The sequence below is a fragment of the Mus musculus genome, chromosome 5, assembly GCF_000001635.26.
Source record: "Mus musculus strain C57BL/6J chromosome 5, GRCm38.p6 C57BL/6J".
Taxonomy (NCBI): Eukaryota; Metazoa; Chordata; class Mammalia; order Rodentia; family Muridae; genus Mus; species Mus musculus.
Genome location: NC_000071.6, coordinates 104,965,845 through 104,984,215, shown reverse-complemented (window position 1 = coordinate 104,984,215; position 18,371 = coordinate 104,965,845). Strand labels below are relative to the sequence as shown.

At 42.0% G+C, this 18,371-nt stretch overlaps 1 protein-coding gene across 3 annotated transcripts in view; it reads left to right on the top strand.

The window, feature by feature from the left end:
- The first annotated feature begins 1,404 nt into the window (after positions 1-1,404).
- Positions 1,405-18,371, top strand: part of Abcg3 (ATP binding cassette subfamily G member 3) — a 47,755-nt gene continuing 30,788 nt past the window's right edge. Inside the window, exons 1-9 of one of the 3 annotated variants that reach the window (XM_017320906.1) lie at positions 1,405-1,667; positions 6,382-6,603; positions 8,794-8,853; positions 9,454-9,568; positions 10,085-10,237; positions 14,685-14,821; positions 15,918-16,069; positions 17,387-17,488; positions 17,805-17,969. In XM_017320906.1, coding sequence (XP_017176395.1) covers positions 1,468-1,667; positions 6,382-6,603; positions 8,794-8,853; positions 9,454-9,568; positions 10,085-10,237; positions 14,685-14,821; positions 15,918-16,069; positions 17,387-17,488; positions 17,805-17,881 — 1,218 coding nt within the window. In that variant the 5' untranslated portion in view covers positions 1,405-1,467 and the 3' untranslated portion in view covers positions 17,882-17,969. Of the gene's footprint in view, positions 1,668-6,381; positions 6,604-8,793; positions 8,854-9,453; positions 9,569-10,084; positions 10,238-14,684; positions 14,822-15,917; positions 16,070-17,386; positions 17,489-17,804; positions 17,970-18,371 lie in introns of those variants that run through there. The other 2 variants (XM_017320905.1, NM_030239.2) reach the window with 2 other exon arrangements.

The following is an 18,371-nucleotide window of genomic DNA, read 5'->3' as shown; positions in this document are numbered from 1 at the left end:
AAGAAAATAACACGGGAAAGGAACACCCAGGAAATGTGGGACAACATAGACAAAATGAGCCTTTCGATTACAGGCCCAGGTAAGGGAGAAGAAGCCCAAGTCAGAGGAATAGAACAGACTAACAGGATCATAGGCAAAAGCTTCCCTAAGACTAAGAGAAGGCACAAGAAGCACACAGAACACCAAATAGACAAGACCAGAAAAGACATGTTCCAGCATGTGTACACACCTACATCACACACGTACACCACACAGATCCTTAGTACCTCACCGTCACAACCGGCAAACTTCCATTTAGTAGTTATTCCCAGAAAGCGAGAGGATTCACTTAATGATACTGTCTTCCTACCAAACCAGAAAATGTAGGCTTGTAATTGAGTCTCAAAGCTCTCAGCCATGGCTGGAGAGATGGCTCCATGGTATAGAGCACTTGCTGTTCTTTCCTGAGGATCTGGGACATGGGCGGTCACAGCCATTCGTAACTCTAGTTCCCGGGGATCTAGAGATCTCTCTGGCCTCCGCAGGCACCGGGTGTGGAAGTCATACACAGACTTACAAGAGAGATTTTAGTCAGGTTTGAGGTACAACCATCTCCTTCATTTCAGGACAGGTGGCCACATCTAGAAGCTAAAACTGTAGAACCGGGCGGGGTAGGGTGGGGCTGGGAGTCGGGCGCCGACTTAATGTCCCTTCTTAATCCATGCTTGAATGTTAAAAACGTCTTGAGTACTGAAATTTTACTTGGATGACTTCAACATTGGCTTAAGGTTCGTCCAATGCTATACACGCACACGCACACGCACACACACACACAGAGCAGTCTGACCCAAGTAAACAGTCCATACTTAATCACTGTGCCCTCTTCTTGCTCTTTTTCAGATAGAGTTCGATGTTTAGGCCTGGCACACAAACTCCCAACCTCCTGTCCCAGCCTCTCGATTATAGGGATTACAATCGTAAACACTGAATTATTTCTTAATTGGTCTCTTCAGTTATAAAAAGAAGCTATAAATCAAATTATATTAAAAGCATGGGCACTTAACAAAACATATCCTTTGTCGTCCTGACCCATTGTTTGTCCTGTTCTGTGATAAGCATATATTCATCTCCTGTTTATTTTATCCCATTTGTTAAACAAAACAAAACAAAATTCAAAAACAAAAAACAAAAAAAATTCAAAACACACCACAGAAACTGTTACTTTCGCTTTGTCTTTTCCTGGATGCTGGCTTCTCAGAGTCCAATGTGAGCCTGAATTAGGGCAAAAAGTTTGCCCAGGTTTCCGGATCTGGCTGAACCCCTAGGTGAGCCCTCACCCCAAGACGCCACTCCAACCACGCCCCACAGAGACTCCCCCCTTCCCGCCCCTGCACCAGGACTCGCCCCTGCCCCTTTCCCCATGGCTTGGCCCCGCACCTGTCCCAAAGGGGGCCCCAGCCCCAGGGCTCCCCTGATTGCATCTTCCCCATGTCGCGCCCCACCCTCCCTTCCGCCCCACTGCCTGCTACTTCCTCTGCTCTCTTCGGGTTCCCTGCTCCTGACCACGACCACAGAGGCTCCAAGAGCTCTGCAGAGCAGAAGCCAGAGCCTCTTGCACCTTCCAAAGACCCGAGCTGCAAATCTTCCTGTGCAAGTAGCAACCTGAGCCCCTGCATTATCTCACAGTGGTGAGTGTGGGTGAGCAGGATGCAGAAGAGTGCAAGAGAGGGCTGGGAAACCCACTGCAGCTTCATTTGCAACTGTGAAATGCAAAGCAACTTGGTTCATAGAGGGTCTCTGTTTGGGTGGGTTAGCAGTGTACAACTTTTGATTGCCAAATGTATGAAGGCAAACACAGTTGGTGTTGGGCAGGTAAAAGTTTTACTGGTAGCAGAGATACCAGAAGTGCATGAGATATTTGTTAACACCGTTACTTTAAGGGAGCTGGGCAGTTTATAATTTTTTCTTTATCCCATGATATGAAATTTGTCAGGCAATCTCTAATTCGATATACAGATATTTACCAACTTCTTGCGACTCTTCCTCAGATAGTTCAGAAAAGGTTTCAACAGACAGAAAAGTTAAAGACCAGAATTATTAGACTGCAAACCTTTTAGTGGATTGTGTATCTATAATCTGTTTTATTTTCTTCCCTAATACTAGAAGTGTGGTCACTCCTTAGGGTGTTAACATGTGCCTCGCCAACTTAGTGTGTTCTCTTGCATCAATGTGCACTAAGACACAAACACATGCAGAACGTATTTTTGCATGTACCGTGGTTGAGCATCCGTGTAGCATTTGAGAAGAGAAGAAATATCATAAGCAGAAATAAAATGCAAACTAGAATGGAGGGCTTCCAGAAGCCATGGACATGGAGAGATCAGAAGGGGCCCAGTGCACTGAGGGACCCTCCAAGGTGAAAGTTGCATTTTTAGATGATTGATTTGTTTTTGTTTTGTTTTGTTTGTTTGTTACATGTATGCAGGTGCTCTGCTTGCATGTCTGGAGCCCACAGAGGCCTGTGAGGGCCCTGAAGCCTCTGGATCTGGCGTTGTAGGTGTTGTAAGTCCCTCCCTGCATTATGCAGGCGCTCAGAATAGGAAGAGTATGTGCTCTTAATTGCCGAGCCATATCTCTGGCCCCTTAAGTTGCTTTCCTGTGACCATAACAAGAAGGGGTTGCTCAGCCCCACAGCTCAAGAACAATAAGGGAAGCGCATTGCTTTTCAGAGAGGCTTTTGCCAGTTTGCCTTTGAGGGAACGTTCTTGCATGTGTTAATTTGGGATGTAGAAGAGACTCAAAGGAAGACTATGCTACGAACCATCCCATGATGCCAGCAGCAGCACTCATGCCAGGGTAAACTGTGGCTGTCATTTTCCTTACCCTGTGTGGTACAGACAGGTCTTACCTAAAGACAAACTGAGATGTCCTATGCAGTTAGGCAAGTCTCATGTTCTGGAAGTATTTGGTAAATACTTACCTTGTAGTCGCATTGCATATACTTTGGGGCACCATGTGACATTCAGTACATGAAAGCTATGATCAGTTCAGCACAATTTTCCTGTCATCACAGACAGTTTGTTGACTATTTTTTATTTAAATTTAGTTGTAGTTAAAAACTGTTTGAAGTAGGAAGGCTTAGAATGAGCTGCTTAATTAGAATTACTTAATTACTCCATTGTGTAAATATACCACATTTTCTGTATCCATTCTTCTGTCCCTTCAGCTTTTTCAATCCATCCCTTAACTCTTTCATAGAGGTCCCTGACCTTAGTCCAAGGGTTGGCTGTAAGTATCTGCATCTGTCTCAGTCAGCTCTGCTGGTAGAGCCTCTCAGAGGACAGCCATGCAGAGGGGTAGGGGCATGAGGTGAACAACTCTGGGAGGGGAGACCAGGAGGAGGTAACATTTGGGTATAAATGAACAAAATAATTAATTAAAAAATTATGATGACCTCATCTTGCATGACCTGCAGGATATGACTGAGAGACCAAAGAAGAACTTTTTTATTAGAGTAGAATCCTGAACTACAGACTGAAGACAGGAAACTTGTGTCCCCTGCCAGCAAGCACAGCACGGCATCAGTAACAGTGTCAGGGATTGATGCCCAACCATGCATGGGATAGGTCCCGAGCTGGGCCAGTCACTTGACTGCCTTTCCTACAGTCTCTGCTCCATTTTTGTCCCTGCAGTTTAGCTCAGACCACACTCATTGAGACCTGGGAGTCTCTCACCGCCCAGGTGTCTGGGCAATTTTTTTTCTTTTTTCCTCTCCAAGAGCAATAATTCATCACCTTGTTATTGAAGCTCTGGTAGTTTATATTTCAGTTCATTTAGTCTGCTGGAGACGCTTTTCCCTGAATTTTAAAACTTTATCTGCAAAGTTCCAAATTTCCATTTTTAGAAACTCCAGCTGGGCAGTGGTGGTGCACACCTTTAATCCCAGCACTTGGGAGGCAGAGGCAGGTGGATTTCTGAGTTTGAGGGCCAGCCTGGTCTACAGAGTGAGTTCCAGGATAGCCAGGGCAACACAGAGAAACCCTGTCTCGTAAAACCAAAAACAAAAAACAAAAAACAAAAAGACAAAACAAAAACAAAAACACCTCCATATTTATTGCTCAGATATAAAAACAATAATCATAACGGGCATAAGGAAAGTAATGGGTGAAACTAATATAGAATAAAACATAAAGTTAGAAACTGATAAAGGTAAAAAAATAGTGAAGAGAAAAGGAAAAGGAGCGGAAAAGAAAAGAACAAGAGATTAAAAACAATATAGGTACAAAAATTTTAAATGTATAAATAAAATAGATAAATTGCAGGTCTCTAATCCTGACACTTGGAAGTTGAGGGTAGAAGATCAAAAATTTCTGGCAAGTCTGAGCCATACAAGGAGAACCTGTCTCAAAGTTAAAAACAGCAAGATTAAGTAAACACAAGACAGGGGCTTTTAAAACATTTAAATGTTTTAAAATATTAAAATGAATATAATATCAAAATAACACATAACATTTTTAATATCTGGAGGGCAAGGAATTAGAAGAGACTTCTCTTTGGCTCTCAGAGAATTTGCCATGTCTGTGAGCATCAGGTCATAGTCAGTGTGTCTCCTTGTTCTTTGTTGCCACCTTACAGGTTGGTGCTGTGCACAGTATTCAGGTGCTGTGCACAGTACTCAGGTGCTGCACACAGTACTCAGGTGCTGTGCACAGTACTCAGGTGCTGTAATAACAGAGCATCTGCTCTGCTGACTTCCCTCCTTTGTGTACCTCTTTCCTTCTGCCCAGAGGACTCTGTGGCCTGTGGTCTATGTGAAAACACCAGTTTGTAGGATTTATCTAAAAAAACAGCTGTGTCTCACAGATGCTTTGGGGGAAGTGGAGATGGCAAACAGAGCTTGGTGTTCTGCAATGAGGAAGAGGAGTCCTGGGACCCGAGCTCTCTGCCTGCCTAAGATTTTCAGATCCTACCCAGCAGCTAACTCCCACACAGTGAGGAGGAAGCTGTGATAACTGGGTAATCCTTGCAACTAGGGGTCAGAGCTCTCAGCCCCTGTCTGCCGCACACAACATGCAGTGGGAGCCAGTTTCAGAAACCAAGAGTCTGCCAGCCACCTGCTCAGAACTCTCAGGCTCAGCAGTGTGCCTGTCAATCACTCCTACTTCTGCTACTGTCACTCATGGCTGCCACTCAACCCGTGTAACCAGGACACCATGACTTCTGCTGGATGATTTGGATCCCCCTCACAGTCAAACTCAGAACCTAGAAGCTCCTGGTGCTTGCAGTCTGAGAACTAGAGAGAGTATAGAACTCGGGCTCTGCCCATCTCGGTGTGTCTTTGTATTATCTGGGACAGTGATTACCAGAGTAAGCCTTGCCATGAGGGACTCCAGTTTACAAAGCAGTGGTTGCAAATGCTAAAGCAAAATGACTTTGTAACATATGTGTGCAAATATCTAGCACAGTTAAAAATAGATCGTTAAGTAACTTATAAATACAAATATATAATGCCTACGAACACATTAAGCCTGGAACACCTAGATACATGGATGTTTTTAAGACCTTGTCAGAGAAACCAAGCTTGTATGCTGCCCAAAACACCAGAGCCATGAGCACTGCAATGCCCTGTCTTGGGTCCCCCCCACCCCCAAGCCATCGTCAGGCCGCCTGAGCTGTGCGTGCATCACCACATACACAGGCAACAAACTCTCAAGTCTATCCTCAGGATCTCTGCTGACCATGATCAGCCTCACTTGAAATGGCCCACTTGAGTTCCCATATGTTCAAACCTCATAGGCCTGGTGTCAGCTCTGTGCTCTGCAGCAGTCTACACCTTACTGACACTGTGCCTTGAACCAACTGTATATTTTGGCTGCCCTGTTACAGAATAGCTCAATCTGGATGTGTATCTGTTCCTTTGCCTTCCACAAGTTTACATATATGCCAGCATGCATGAACATCACACACACACACACACATGAGTGGGAGTGGGGACACACACATGCACACACACACACACGGGGGGGGGGGGTGGGAAGGAGGTATTAATGGTGGTCATTGGTAGTCATGTATTTTTCCTCTGAACTCATAGTATATCATAATAATCTTTTGAAGTAAATAAAATCTTCCCTTTCATCTCTCTTTATTAATTACAGATGGCATTTATCTTCAGCTCAATATGCTCATTAGTTTCTTAGGAATATGGTGTCTTAGGGGTCTACGTACTCAGTCATGTCTGCTTCTCATCTAGGTCCTCAGGTAATCACAGAGATATGTATGTTCATCAGGAAGGAGTCCACCCATGGAAGGAAGTCCCATTTAAAACCATCCGTGAGTGTGATGATCCGTGTTACGATCGTGTTTGTCTGGACCTTCAACTTGCTATTGATTTTCCTTCCACAGGAAGAAAGAACCTCCTGAGATGGCTTCTAATAATGACCCCACTGTAATCTCAATGATAGAAAGACATCTTTGTGACCTTCCTGAAACAAACACCAGTGACCTGAAGACATTGACTGAAGAGGCTGTGTTGAGTTTTCACAACATCAGTTACCAAGAAACAGTACAGAGTGGCTTTCCACTTCGTAAAAAGGCATATGTGATAGAAAGACTATCAAACATCAGGTATGTCCATGAGCTAAAGACAACACTGTTTGGAATAACATTCTTTTTTTTTTTTTTTTTTTTTTGGTTTTTCGAGACAGGGTTCCTCTGTAGCCCTGGCTGTTCTGGAACTCACTTTGTAGACCAGGCTGGCCTCGGACTCAGAAATCTGCCTGCCTCTGCCTCCCTAGTACTGGTATTAAAGGCATGTGCCACCACACCTGGCTGGAATAACATTCTTAAGAAACACAGACTTTTTATTTATAAATAAGCTGATGTGTGTGTATGTTTGTGTCTATGTATGTATATAAGTTTATCTCTGTGCATGTGTGTACATGTCTGTGCATGTTTATGTGTGTGTATGTGTGTGGCATGCACACACACACATGTGCACACACACATGCATGTCTGTAGATGTGTGGATGCTATTACACACATGGCACAAGGCTCTCAGAGTACAACCTTGAGCATTGGTCTTCACCTTTTCCTTGTTGGAGAAAGAGTCTCTGATGGTTCACTGCTGTGTGTGGCAGGCTAGGAGCCTGCAGGCCCCTGGAGATTCTCCTGGCTCTGTCTCCTCTCCAACTGCTTTAGAGGTGCCTACTACTGCACCCAACTTTATGTTAGTTCTAGGGGGTTAACTTAGGTCCTTATGTATCAAGTGCTTCCCCATCAATCCAGCCTCACCATGTTCTACCTACAGATAGGTTCATGACCACAGTGACTTTAATGGGTTGGTGACTAAAGAACAACAAAATGGATTAATGACACAAAAAAGGTGGCTCTTTGGAAATACAAATAAGCTTGACAAACCCTTAGACATAGTACCAAAAAAGAACTGATAAATTTTAGTTCAATAAAATTAGGGATGAAAAGGTAATACCAAAGACATACTGTTAAAGTCAAGAGATGATAAAGGAATATTGAAAATTTAAATTCTAGAAATTTGAAAATCAAAAAAGAGTTGCGTACATGTCTATGCACACAGCCCTCCCAAAGCTGAACTGAGAGTTTCCAGCAGGCTGACTGGGTCAATCACAGGTGGTGAGATGGGAGCAGATAGAAAAGTGCCAACAGCAGACAGTCAGGGCCTGATGTATCTGCTCCAAGTTCATTGACAGCTAAAAAGGACAAAAGAAATGTGGAAACACAGTGTTCCACAAAGTAAAGAGAGCAGCCTGTAAGAAATCCTAAGGAGAACAAGCATACCAAGATTTCCCCAGCGCAGTCTGTGTTACACTCTCTTTCTCTCAAGCCCAGCCTTATGGTGTTCTTGGACACTGGACATTTCTGCTCCTCTACCTTCAACTTCCACCATTTCTTACTAAGAAGGGCATGGGCAGGGCAAAGTATTGACACATTATCTGAATGTGAACTGGTGAATGGGAAGCTAACTAAGCTTCTATAAGAATATATGCCTTTCAGCCTGAATATTCACTACTCTGACAGATTCAATCAGTTTTCTGAGACTGATTTGTGTTTGTGCTGTATCCATACATCAATAAGGAATGTCCGTGCTCTGAGCGATGTATTTCAATTCTAATCTGAGTGTATTCTAATTTATGTGCCAGAGAAGGAAACCATCATTTTCGGGATGTATATTTTTTGTTTCCTGTTTTGATTCAGGTGTTGTTCTTGAGTGTTGATCTCGGCAAAGCTTTCCTGACCTTTGGAGTGCTTCTTTCTACTCTTTGGATTTCTACTGAAGATGTATTGATTTTGGTTCTATTCCATTTTAATAGCAACAACAGAGCTTCTGATACCCTATGGATCATTGATTTCTCATGTAGAGGTTCACTTAGTAGCAAGCAGGGTTATGAAGACACTGATAATCACACATTAGCAGGAAGCTGTTATATACGTGACACAAAAAGGCTGTGTGTGCAGTGGAGTCTTCATGAGAACTGGCTGCTCACTTCAAGGAACGTGAAACTTAAATGCATCACATTTCAAAACAGAGAAATGATTTCAATAATAAACAAAAGGAATTTTGTGATATCTGAGACTTTTTTTTTCTGATGAGTCCCCACTATTAATTGATATCTTTCATAAATAATAGACCTCTATTAACATTTAAAATTTGTTATGCGTTTCTGCTTATATTCTGTCTACAATTTCATCCAAATTCAATGAGCATTTTCAGTGTAGACTCTAAGATAATATAACTTATTCATAATAGAAAAATAAACCAGTATGACTTTGTGTTTACAGTGGGATCATGAAACCTGGCCTCAATGCCATTATGGGACCTCAGGATGGGAGCAGATCTTTGTGAGTATTACAGAAAGCATACATAAGCCCTTCGCATCCAGTTCATGTGCTTTAAAAGCAGTCCCCTTTACGGGTGTTATTTAAGCATTGTTATTACAGCTAGTCTAGTCCTATGTGCTATGGATGATGTGCAGGAGGGATGTGTTCTAATGTTCCACAGTGAACAGGAAGTTTCTATGTCCACGTTATGAATAGGAAATGGTAATGTGATTGGCATGTGGTATTAATACATATTATTTAATGAAGTCGGGAGATAATATTGAAATAGAAAGATGAAGCAGAAGTTGTCTGAAAGGAAGAAATCATCGGTAGGCCTATTTCTCAAAATACAGCAGCACATTACCTGGATCCTCAGGTTTAGATAGCAGGGAAAGGTATTTATGTAGACCATGTCTTACATTTATAATTATGGGCTGAATGACAGCACATAGTGAAGAGAAAGGTACGTGTGTGTGATTTTTGTTAAACTGCTGACTTGTTCACTACATTATGTTTCTGGTTTACTTACTATGCAGAATTTTAATTTTGAGTCACTAAAGGATGATACAGTTTTCATTGAAGGGAGAAAATAAACTACACAATATAATTAACCCTTTGTAGGTTGTTAGATGTCTTAGCTGCAAGGAGAGATCCGCGTGGATTATCAGGAGATATTTTGATAAATGGCAAACCTCGACCTGCTAATTTCAAGTGTACTTCTGGTTATGTACCACAAGTAAGTGTTGGTGGGTTGTATTTTCAGTTTCCTTTGCTTGTGTGGGACAGATACTCAACTTATAGACTTGTGTCTTTCCAGTTAAGTGTATGATGCACTCAGAGGCCCCACATTTCCTATGCCAATCTTTCATAGTGACTCTTTACCTGGAGTCTGACTCTGTGGCACAGCATTAGCTATTGCAGCCGTGACTTAAGTCAAAAGGACCACTGTTGTCCACTTTTGCCTTTCCTCTAGCTTTCTACAATCCTTAGAAGATGTCTTCTGTAAATAACTGCAGGCAGCAATCACCAAAATTCCTGTCCTCTTCTTGGAAGGCAAATTGTTGCGGGCATGGGGGAAGGGAAGGGGGAACATTTGGATCAGGCTCTGTGTTTGGGATTAGTGAAATTGACAGCTTGTTTTAAGCTGTCAATTTAGAGCATTACATTGGGTGTGTTGTTTGTGTAGGCTAGGTTACATTTGTTAGAGTCTTAGTGATAACTATGCCTAATTGAAATTCCATTCGCCCTTAAGAATGATGTGGTGTTGGGCACAGTGACCGTGAGAGACAATTTAGAGTTCTCAGCAGCTCTTCGTCTCCCAGTGACTATAACAAGAGATGAAAAGAGAAGGAGGATTAATGAGGTGCTTGAACTTCTGCATCTGAATAAAGAACAAAATATCAAGGTAAGATGTGAGGAAAAATATTGAAAGACTCATAGCAAGAGAAAGAGAGAGAGAGATCTGTGTGTGGATGACATGCCCCTCCACAAGCTGTTTCCTGTAGTTTGTGTGGTCAAAGGTGGCTGCTTTCTCTGTTAATGACTAAGTGACTGGGTACATGATGTTAAGGTGGAAATTAAGCTGTAAAGCCATCTTAATAATGGTTGAGCCTGGGAATGGAGAGTGATCCAGCGGGGAAAAGTGCTCCTCACATGGCCATTTCAAGTCTTCCTCACATGACATCTCTACCCTTAGTGTTAAACTCATGACTCATCTGAGAATTTGATGAGTTTTCTTTTTCTGTTGACCTTCCCTTCCTCTAGAGTGGTGGTTCTCAATTTTCTAAATGCTGTGGCCCTTTAATACAGTTCCTCATTCCTGGTTACCCACAAGCACAAAATTATTTTGTTGGTACCTTATAACTGTAATTTTGCTACTGTTGTGAATCCTAATGTAAATGTCTGATATGTGACCCCTAAGGGAGTGGTGACCCACAGGTTGAGAAGCCATGACCCAGAGTTACTTTGTTCCCTTGTTGTTTCAAATGTATTTCTGGAACTGACCTGTGCTGCAAGACTGAGGACTCTGGCTTTGTGCTTCTCCCTACCTTAATTTTTCTTGCAGGTTGTACTTGGTCTCTGACATCCTCTTCTAACTTATTTAGTGCTTGTTATTTTTTGTAGCCTCTTGTTTTGTGTTTTTATCTCATCCCATCTAAGGTGGTTAGTTCTGACTGTCTACTTGACACAATCTACAATCCCTTGGAACCATCTAGAAAATGAAGAATACTCTAGTCACGTGGTTTGTGGACATTTCTATAGGTGCTTGTCTTCATTAAGTTAAACCATGAGGGAAGACCCAGCCCACTGCAGGCTGCAACCTTCTTTGGGCTTGGGTCCTTGGGTGGTGGAAGAATGGAGAAGGTGAGCTGAGCACTGGCAGGCAGGTGTGCATTCTCGCTGTGCTCTGGACTGCATGCAACCAGCTGCAACATGCTCCTGCCTTGACTGTCCTGCAATGATTGACTGCACTTCTGAACTGTGCTCTGAAACAAACCTTTAGCACCATGTGTACTTTCATCAGAACATTTCGTCTCAGCAACGAGACGGAAAACTAGGATATCCTTTTGCCCTTGCTCCCTGATTCCCTTTCTTCTGACAACATTTACTCCCAGGTTCTGTATAAGGTTTCAGAGATAGAGCCTTGGTCAAGAGCAACAGTGAATTGACCAACTGTCTCCTGGGGAAGCTTGTGCAGGACCAGGAAGGGCAATAGATGAGTGGTGAGGTTCATAGCTGACCATGTAGTGGATAACATGTTTCCTTTTTTTTTCTTTTTAAAAATATTTATTTAATGTATATATGTATACTGTAGCTGTCTTCAGACACACCAGAGGAGGGCATAGGATCCCATTACAGATGGTTGTGAGCCACCATGCATTTGCTGAAAATTGAGCTTAGGACCTCTGGAAGTCAGTGCTCTTAACCACTGGGCCATCTCCTAATAATCAGTTTTTTACTGACATATTAAAGGGAATATTACATAGCACCTCACTCCTGAGTACTGAATTATTCTTCATCTCTTTAAAAGGACATTTACTTACCTTAACAATTCCATTCTTAACTATCAAAATGAACATATCCTTGCCATGCTCAGCTCTGTCAGGTCTATAACCCTTCACAGTCCCCAAATGTCCTTGATTATTTCATTGCTAATAGAACCTGATCAGGAACTTTATAATATGCTTCAAGTTTTTAAATATCTTTATTTAGATATTTATTTACAGGGTTGTTTCCCTCTTTTTGGGTCCCCAAAACCTTCCTGCCTCTCACCATGACATTGATTCATGGAGAAGATTAAATGTAGATATTTGGTGAATGGACATTGGGTGCTATGGATGGAAGTGGCTTAAATGAAGGTAATTCTCATGACTTACCTCCTGTGCTGGCCATTTGTTAGAACAACGAGGACTAGGGTGGCACTGGCTGTTGATTCTCTTTAATCTTCTATGAGACACTTGTCTTGGTGAGAAGAATGTCACAAATGCTGCCATTCACCATGTTTTCTTTCTTCCTGAGTAATAGAAATCTGTTTGCTTTGGCCCTTTTTATAACTTGGTTTTATATTTAAAATGAAGTGCTTTATTTTGTTTCAAACAGTAAGTAGTAGTCAGCGCCCTAAGTTGCTTACTTGATTTTTTAGTGACAACCAATAAAGATATTTATTAACTCCTTGAAGGTCATGAAGTATAAAAGATTTCAAGAATTTTAATCATGAAACTTTTTAATAATCACTTTGAAAAAGTGTGTGTGTTACTGTGTGTGTTTGTGTGTAGCTGTGGGTGTGAGTGTGTGGATGTGAGCCTGTGGGGTGTGTGTGTGTGTGTGTGTGTGAATGTGTGTATGTGAGTGTGTGTGTGAGGGTTATGTGTGTGAGTGTGTATGTGTGTATATGTAAGTGTGTATGAGCCTGTTTATGTCCCTTCCTGAGGCTCACTGCACACACAGTAAGGTCATAGGACATTGTATTCAGGGTTCATTCCCACCTGGTATCCCGAGCTAGTATCTCGCCAGCAAGAATTCACTCGGACAACCAGATTCTTCTACGGCAAAGCTTTATTGCTTCATCAGAAGGAAGACCCCGAACAAGGAAAATGGTGCTGCTTATATACCCCTCCGTGTGACGTGTCAGCTCCTGATTAGCTGCTCACTCATTACCCCACTACTACGCCCCGGGGTGGGCAGTGACTTGACAGGAATTTACTCTTGCACCTGTGCACATTACTTGTTTACCAGTTACGCACAGTGGAGGCTCATGATGGCGATTGCTCACGGCTCTCCACAACCTGGTATGGAGGCAGGGTCTGGCTCCTGCTGCTGCTTTACCTGCAAGCTTATGCTCCTCTGTTCTCACTGTAATTACATTCTGATGAGCTACAGATGCATGCCACTGCATGTAGCTTTCTATGAGAGTTTCAGGGATTGAACCCAGGCTTCAGGCTTGTGTGGCTTTCCCCTGCTAAACCTCTTCAGCTGTCATAGACTTCGATATAAGAAACATAGAGGAGAGCTGGAGAGATGGCTCAGAGGTTAAGAGCACTGACAGCTCTTCCAGAGGTCCTGAGTTCAATTCCCAGCAACCACATGGTGCCTCATAACCATTTGTAATGGGATCTGACGCCCTCTTATGGTGTGTCTGAAGACAGTGTACTCACACATATAAAATAAATAAACCTAAAGAAAAGAAACTTAGAGGAAACATAGTTACCATAGCAATGTGATTGTCATGTAGTCAGCACAGTAGTGTATTTGCTAATACCAGCCTTTGGGCTTCTGAGTCGGTTGTATTTTATCTCATACTTGCTAAAGCTATTTTTCATGGGAGTATTTTAAATGAACACTAGGCAGTATTTTACTCCTGAGAACTTAATTACATTTCATTCATCAAAGCAAGGACATATGCAAATCTATAAATTCTAAACTATCAAGATGAATAATTCCTTTGTATCGTCAGCCTTGTCATGTCCACATTCTTCCACATCCTTCAACATTCTTTATTGTATGTTATCAGTAGGGCTTAATCATGGTTTTGTTTAGTAAACTTAGTGAGTTTAAGCTTCAGAATTGTTCCCTATTTCTTTATCCCTTCAACCTTCCTGTGATTTACCTTACACATTGACACTGTCTGGTTTAAAAAGACAGTTCCAGTTTGGCCTGAAGAATGGCCCACTTTTTTTTTTTTTTTTTTTTTTTTGTATTTGCCTATAAGGGTGAGAAATTAATTCTTAGTTGCTGTCCAGTGTAAGTGATGTCAATTCACAAAGTCTTAAGGAACTTGAAAAATGTACTAAGAAGGCAATTTGAACGTTCCACTTAGCACTCGGGAGGCAGAGGCAGGTGGATTTCTGAGTTCTACAAAGTGAGTTCCAGGACAGCCAGGGCTACACAGAGAAACCCTGTCTCAAAAAAACAAAAAAAAACAAACAAACAAAAAAAAAGGAATGTTTGCTAAAAGCAGTGTGTGTGTGTGTGTGTGTGTGTGTGTGTATTGGGGTGTTGTTAAACGATTACAAAATTACTAGAGATATTTTATCTTCTCCTCTCTCATTTTCCTCATTTCTTTAGACAGTGATCTCACTATGCTGGTCTTTGCTTGTGATAACTCATCCCATAGAATACGCGACTTGATAATGAACAAACAATAAGTGTTATTAATATGGCTACATGTCAAGTCTGATCTGAGCCTCATTCTACACTTTAGTTAGGAAAGAAACTTCCTTCTTTTCCCAGGTGCCCATGTTTTCTTTCTTTGGAATAATGATTTAACACAATCTTTTATTGCTGGAACAAGCTAGTTCACCAAACGATAATGACTATGTTCTTGTTGATAACAATGGTCATTGATGCTTTAGCCTAGATCCAAAGAACTCAGGAAAAGGACCAGTATAGCAATGGAGCTGGTCACTGAGCATCCCATTTTGTTCTTGGATGATCCCACAACTGGCTTAGATTTGAGAACTACGACTGATGTCATTTTAGTCCTGAGAAGGTATGTGCTAAAGGGACATTAAGGTGTAATTTACTTAATGCCTGGTCACTTGTGTGCATTTTTGGTGCAAGAGATTCAGAAGTAGGCAAGAGAACTCTTGTTTATTAGAGGGAAACTTCAACCAACAAAGAAGAGGTATCATGAACATAGCCTAGAGCATAGGATGAGTGACTGTGGAGAAGGTGGAGCACTGTTTAAATAGAATGTCACAAAACCCTCAAGCATGTGACAAGTGAGCTGAGGCTGAGTAAAGAGATCTGAACAGAGTGATGGCTGCAGAGGAAATGGATTTTCTCTGAGGCAAAGCACATTTGATGTGTCTGGAACATTCAAGGGACAGGGTAGACTAGAACCCAGTGGGCTGAGGAGAAGGAAGCTTGCTTGCTAGTGCACTGTTAGGGACAACCCAGACTGGGTGAGTTGACAGAAGTTGAATTTCTAACAGTCTAGATCCTGGAAGGTAGGTATGAAGATATCCATAGGCTGTATGTCTCCTTGAGTTGTGGATTGTGTATACTCCTTCTCTCTCTGTCTATGCCCTGATCTGTCACTTAAAAAAGGTTCAGCCCATTATAATCATGGCAGGAACAAGACAGCATCCAGGCAGGCATAGTGCAAGAGGAGCTGAGAGTTCTACATCTTTATCTGAAGGCTGCTAGCAGAAAATTGACTTTCAGGCAGTTAGGATAAGGTCCTAATGCCCACATCCACAGTGACACACCTACTCCAACAGGACCACACCTTCTAATAGTGCCATTCCCTGGGCTGAGCATATGTAAACCACCATGCTGATCCAATTCATTGTCTCAGATGAATTGGATGTCTACACTGCCTGGGGATCTACATTGTCAATAAAACTCTGGTAGTCTGTGAACACCTGATATTCCACACGTTAAGAAGTTCTAGACTTTTAAATAGAAGCATGGAGCTTGGTTTGTTTCTGGAGTGCATAACACAAGTGAGATGAGGTGTTTAAGATGTGGAAAATTCAACCTGAAATGGGAACAAAGAGTATAACTTCAGGAATGAAATATTCTATCCAGAATTCAAGGTTCTGGTGTCCTGTGACTCCACATGTCTCCCTCTCTGAACTTAGGATGTCGAAGAAGGGACGGACCATCATCTTCTCCATCAATCAGCCTCAGTACTCCATCTTCAAATTTTTTGATAGCCTCACCTTAGTGGCTTCAGGAAAAGTTATGTTTCATGGACCTGCACAGGATGCTTTGGAGTACTTCAGATCTGCAGGTATGGCTGTCTATTGCTATGAGAGCTTCTTCATTCACAGGATCTGCAAAGAGTACAGGGGATATCAGGGATGCTGTTTGACTCTTGTGCAGACTTAATTGTGTGTGGGTTTCTTCACTTTAAATACCCGTGGTTACTTTGAGGACAGGAGTTTTGTTAGTTTAACAATATGGCTTGTTGTTTAGGTCTCTTCTTTGGCCTCAGGGCCCTTATCCATCATTTGAACAGCTTGGGAAAAGCACCATATCATAGTGTCCTTGCTCATGTAGCAGATGGTGGTTTTCAGTTTTCCCCTAGTGTGTGATCTGACTCTAAGTTGCTGTTGAGTTGTTACTTAACTTAGTGGTGACTTTGTATTTTGGGTTCAGGTGGGAGTTTTTTCAAAGGTTCATGCAGTCAGCTTTATCTTTTAGAAATATGGATACAGTTACGGAGGATTCTCTGACTCCAAATATAGGCTTACCTCTTTGCTTTCCAGCACTCTTTATTTGTTAGTGACTAATCATAGTCACTTAAAATGTGCAAACTTGCCCGGCAGTGGTGGCACAAGCCTTTAATCCTAGCACTTGGGAGGCAGAGGTAGGCGGATTTCTGAGTTCAAGGCCAGCCTGGTCTACAGAGTGAGTTCCAGGACAGCCAGGGCAACACAGCGAAACCCTGCCCCAAAAAACAAAAGAAAGAAAGAAAGAAAGAAAGAAAGAAAGAAAGAAAGAAAGAAAGAAAGAAAGAAAGAAAGAAAGAGAGAAAGAAAGAGAGAGAGAGAGAGAGAAAGAGAGAGAGAGAGAGAGAGAGAGAGAGAGAGAGAGAGAGAGAAAGAGAGAAAGAGAGAAAGAGAGAAAGAGAGAAAGAGAGAAAGAGAGAAAGAGAGAAAGAGAGAAAGAGAGAAAGAGAGAAAGAGAGAAAGAGAGAAAGAGAGAAAGAGAGAAAGAGAGAGAAAGAGAGAAATTGTGCAAACTTGGCGAGTCTATGGAGTCTAATAAAAATTTGGGCTGAGTTCAAGTGCTTGTCTTTACAGGAAGAGTTTGCATATATATATATATATATATATATATATATATATCATACACATAAACATATATACTCTTTCTACATTAGACAGGAAAGAAAGATTGCTGAAATATTGTGTGATTTTATATGTGTATATATACATATATATACATATATACATATATACATACACATATATATGTGGAAAAAATAAATTAGTGGAAGAAAATTGCAAGAAGAGGAAGAAGTTAGACTGTGCCTTCCCCCCCCCCCCCCCATTCTCTGAAAGAGTGTCCTCAGGTTTGTGTTCTTGGCCTGCATTCTTTGTAGGTTACAATTATGAATCGCACAACAACCCTGCAGACTTCTTCCTGGATGTCATTAATGGAGGTTTCTCTAATATATTAGACACAGAGGAAGACGGCCATGAAGGTATGTGAGTTTTCTAGAGTCAGACATTTTTGCCTAACTGATTTCCTTCAAACACGACAATGTGGTTCATTAGAATATAGCTTTTTATGTTAATTAAGTGTCCTAAAATTAGCTGGTAGACTTTGTTGTTGGTCAGTTCCGGGTGCTTATGATTTAATTTATGAAAGAATATTTATATGATATTGTCGGTAGTAATGGAAATTTCTGTTAGAAAGTAAATGCACTCATTGCTTGTCATATTATTCTTTGTACTGTTTTAGATAAAGTTTGCTTAGGTAGCCAGGCTGTCTTTGCATCTGTGTGTTTTCTATTTCAGTTCCTAAGTACAGGCATTATAGGGCTATGCCAACTTGTCACAGAAAGCCACCTGAGAGGAAGAAACCTCCATTATGAAAATGCCCCCATAAGAGTGGGCTGTAGCCAAGTCTGTAGAGTATTTTCATAATTAGTGATTGACCTGTGACCTGGCCTGGTGGCATTGAAACAGGTAAGCCAGTCCTAGGGCAAGAGAGTGGGAAAGCTGGCCCTGCCCCTCATCTGGGCAGTACAGTAGATCTGGTCAGGGTCAAGAAAGCACAGGAGAGCCTGTCCTGAGGGTTTGAGAACAGGAGATCTGGCCTTGCCCCTTCTGGCTGCAGCACTCTAGAGTGTGGGCCCTATACCTCACCTGGGTACCACAATAGAGTTGACTCTGGTGCATGGGGGCTGGTGAACTGGTTTTAAGGTCATGGGAGTGGGAGAAATGGTCCTGTCCCTTGCTGGCTGCACCACTGGGTGAGCTAGCTGGGGCAGTACTAGAGAGGTCACCCTGGTGATAAAAATACTGGAGAGCTGGTAGGCTGAGCAGCTCAGTTACCACTGAGGCCCAGACCCAGGCTTTGTG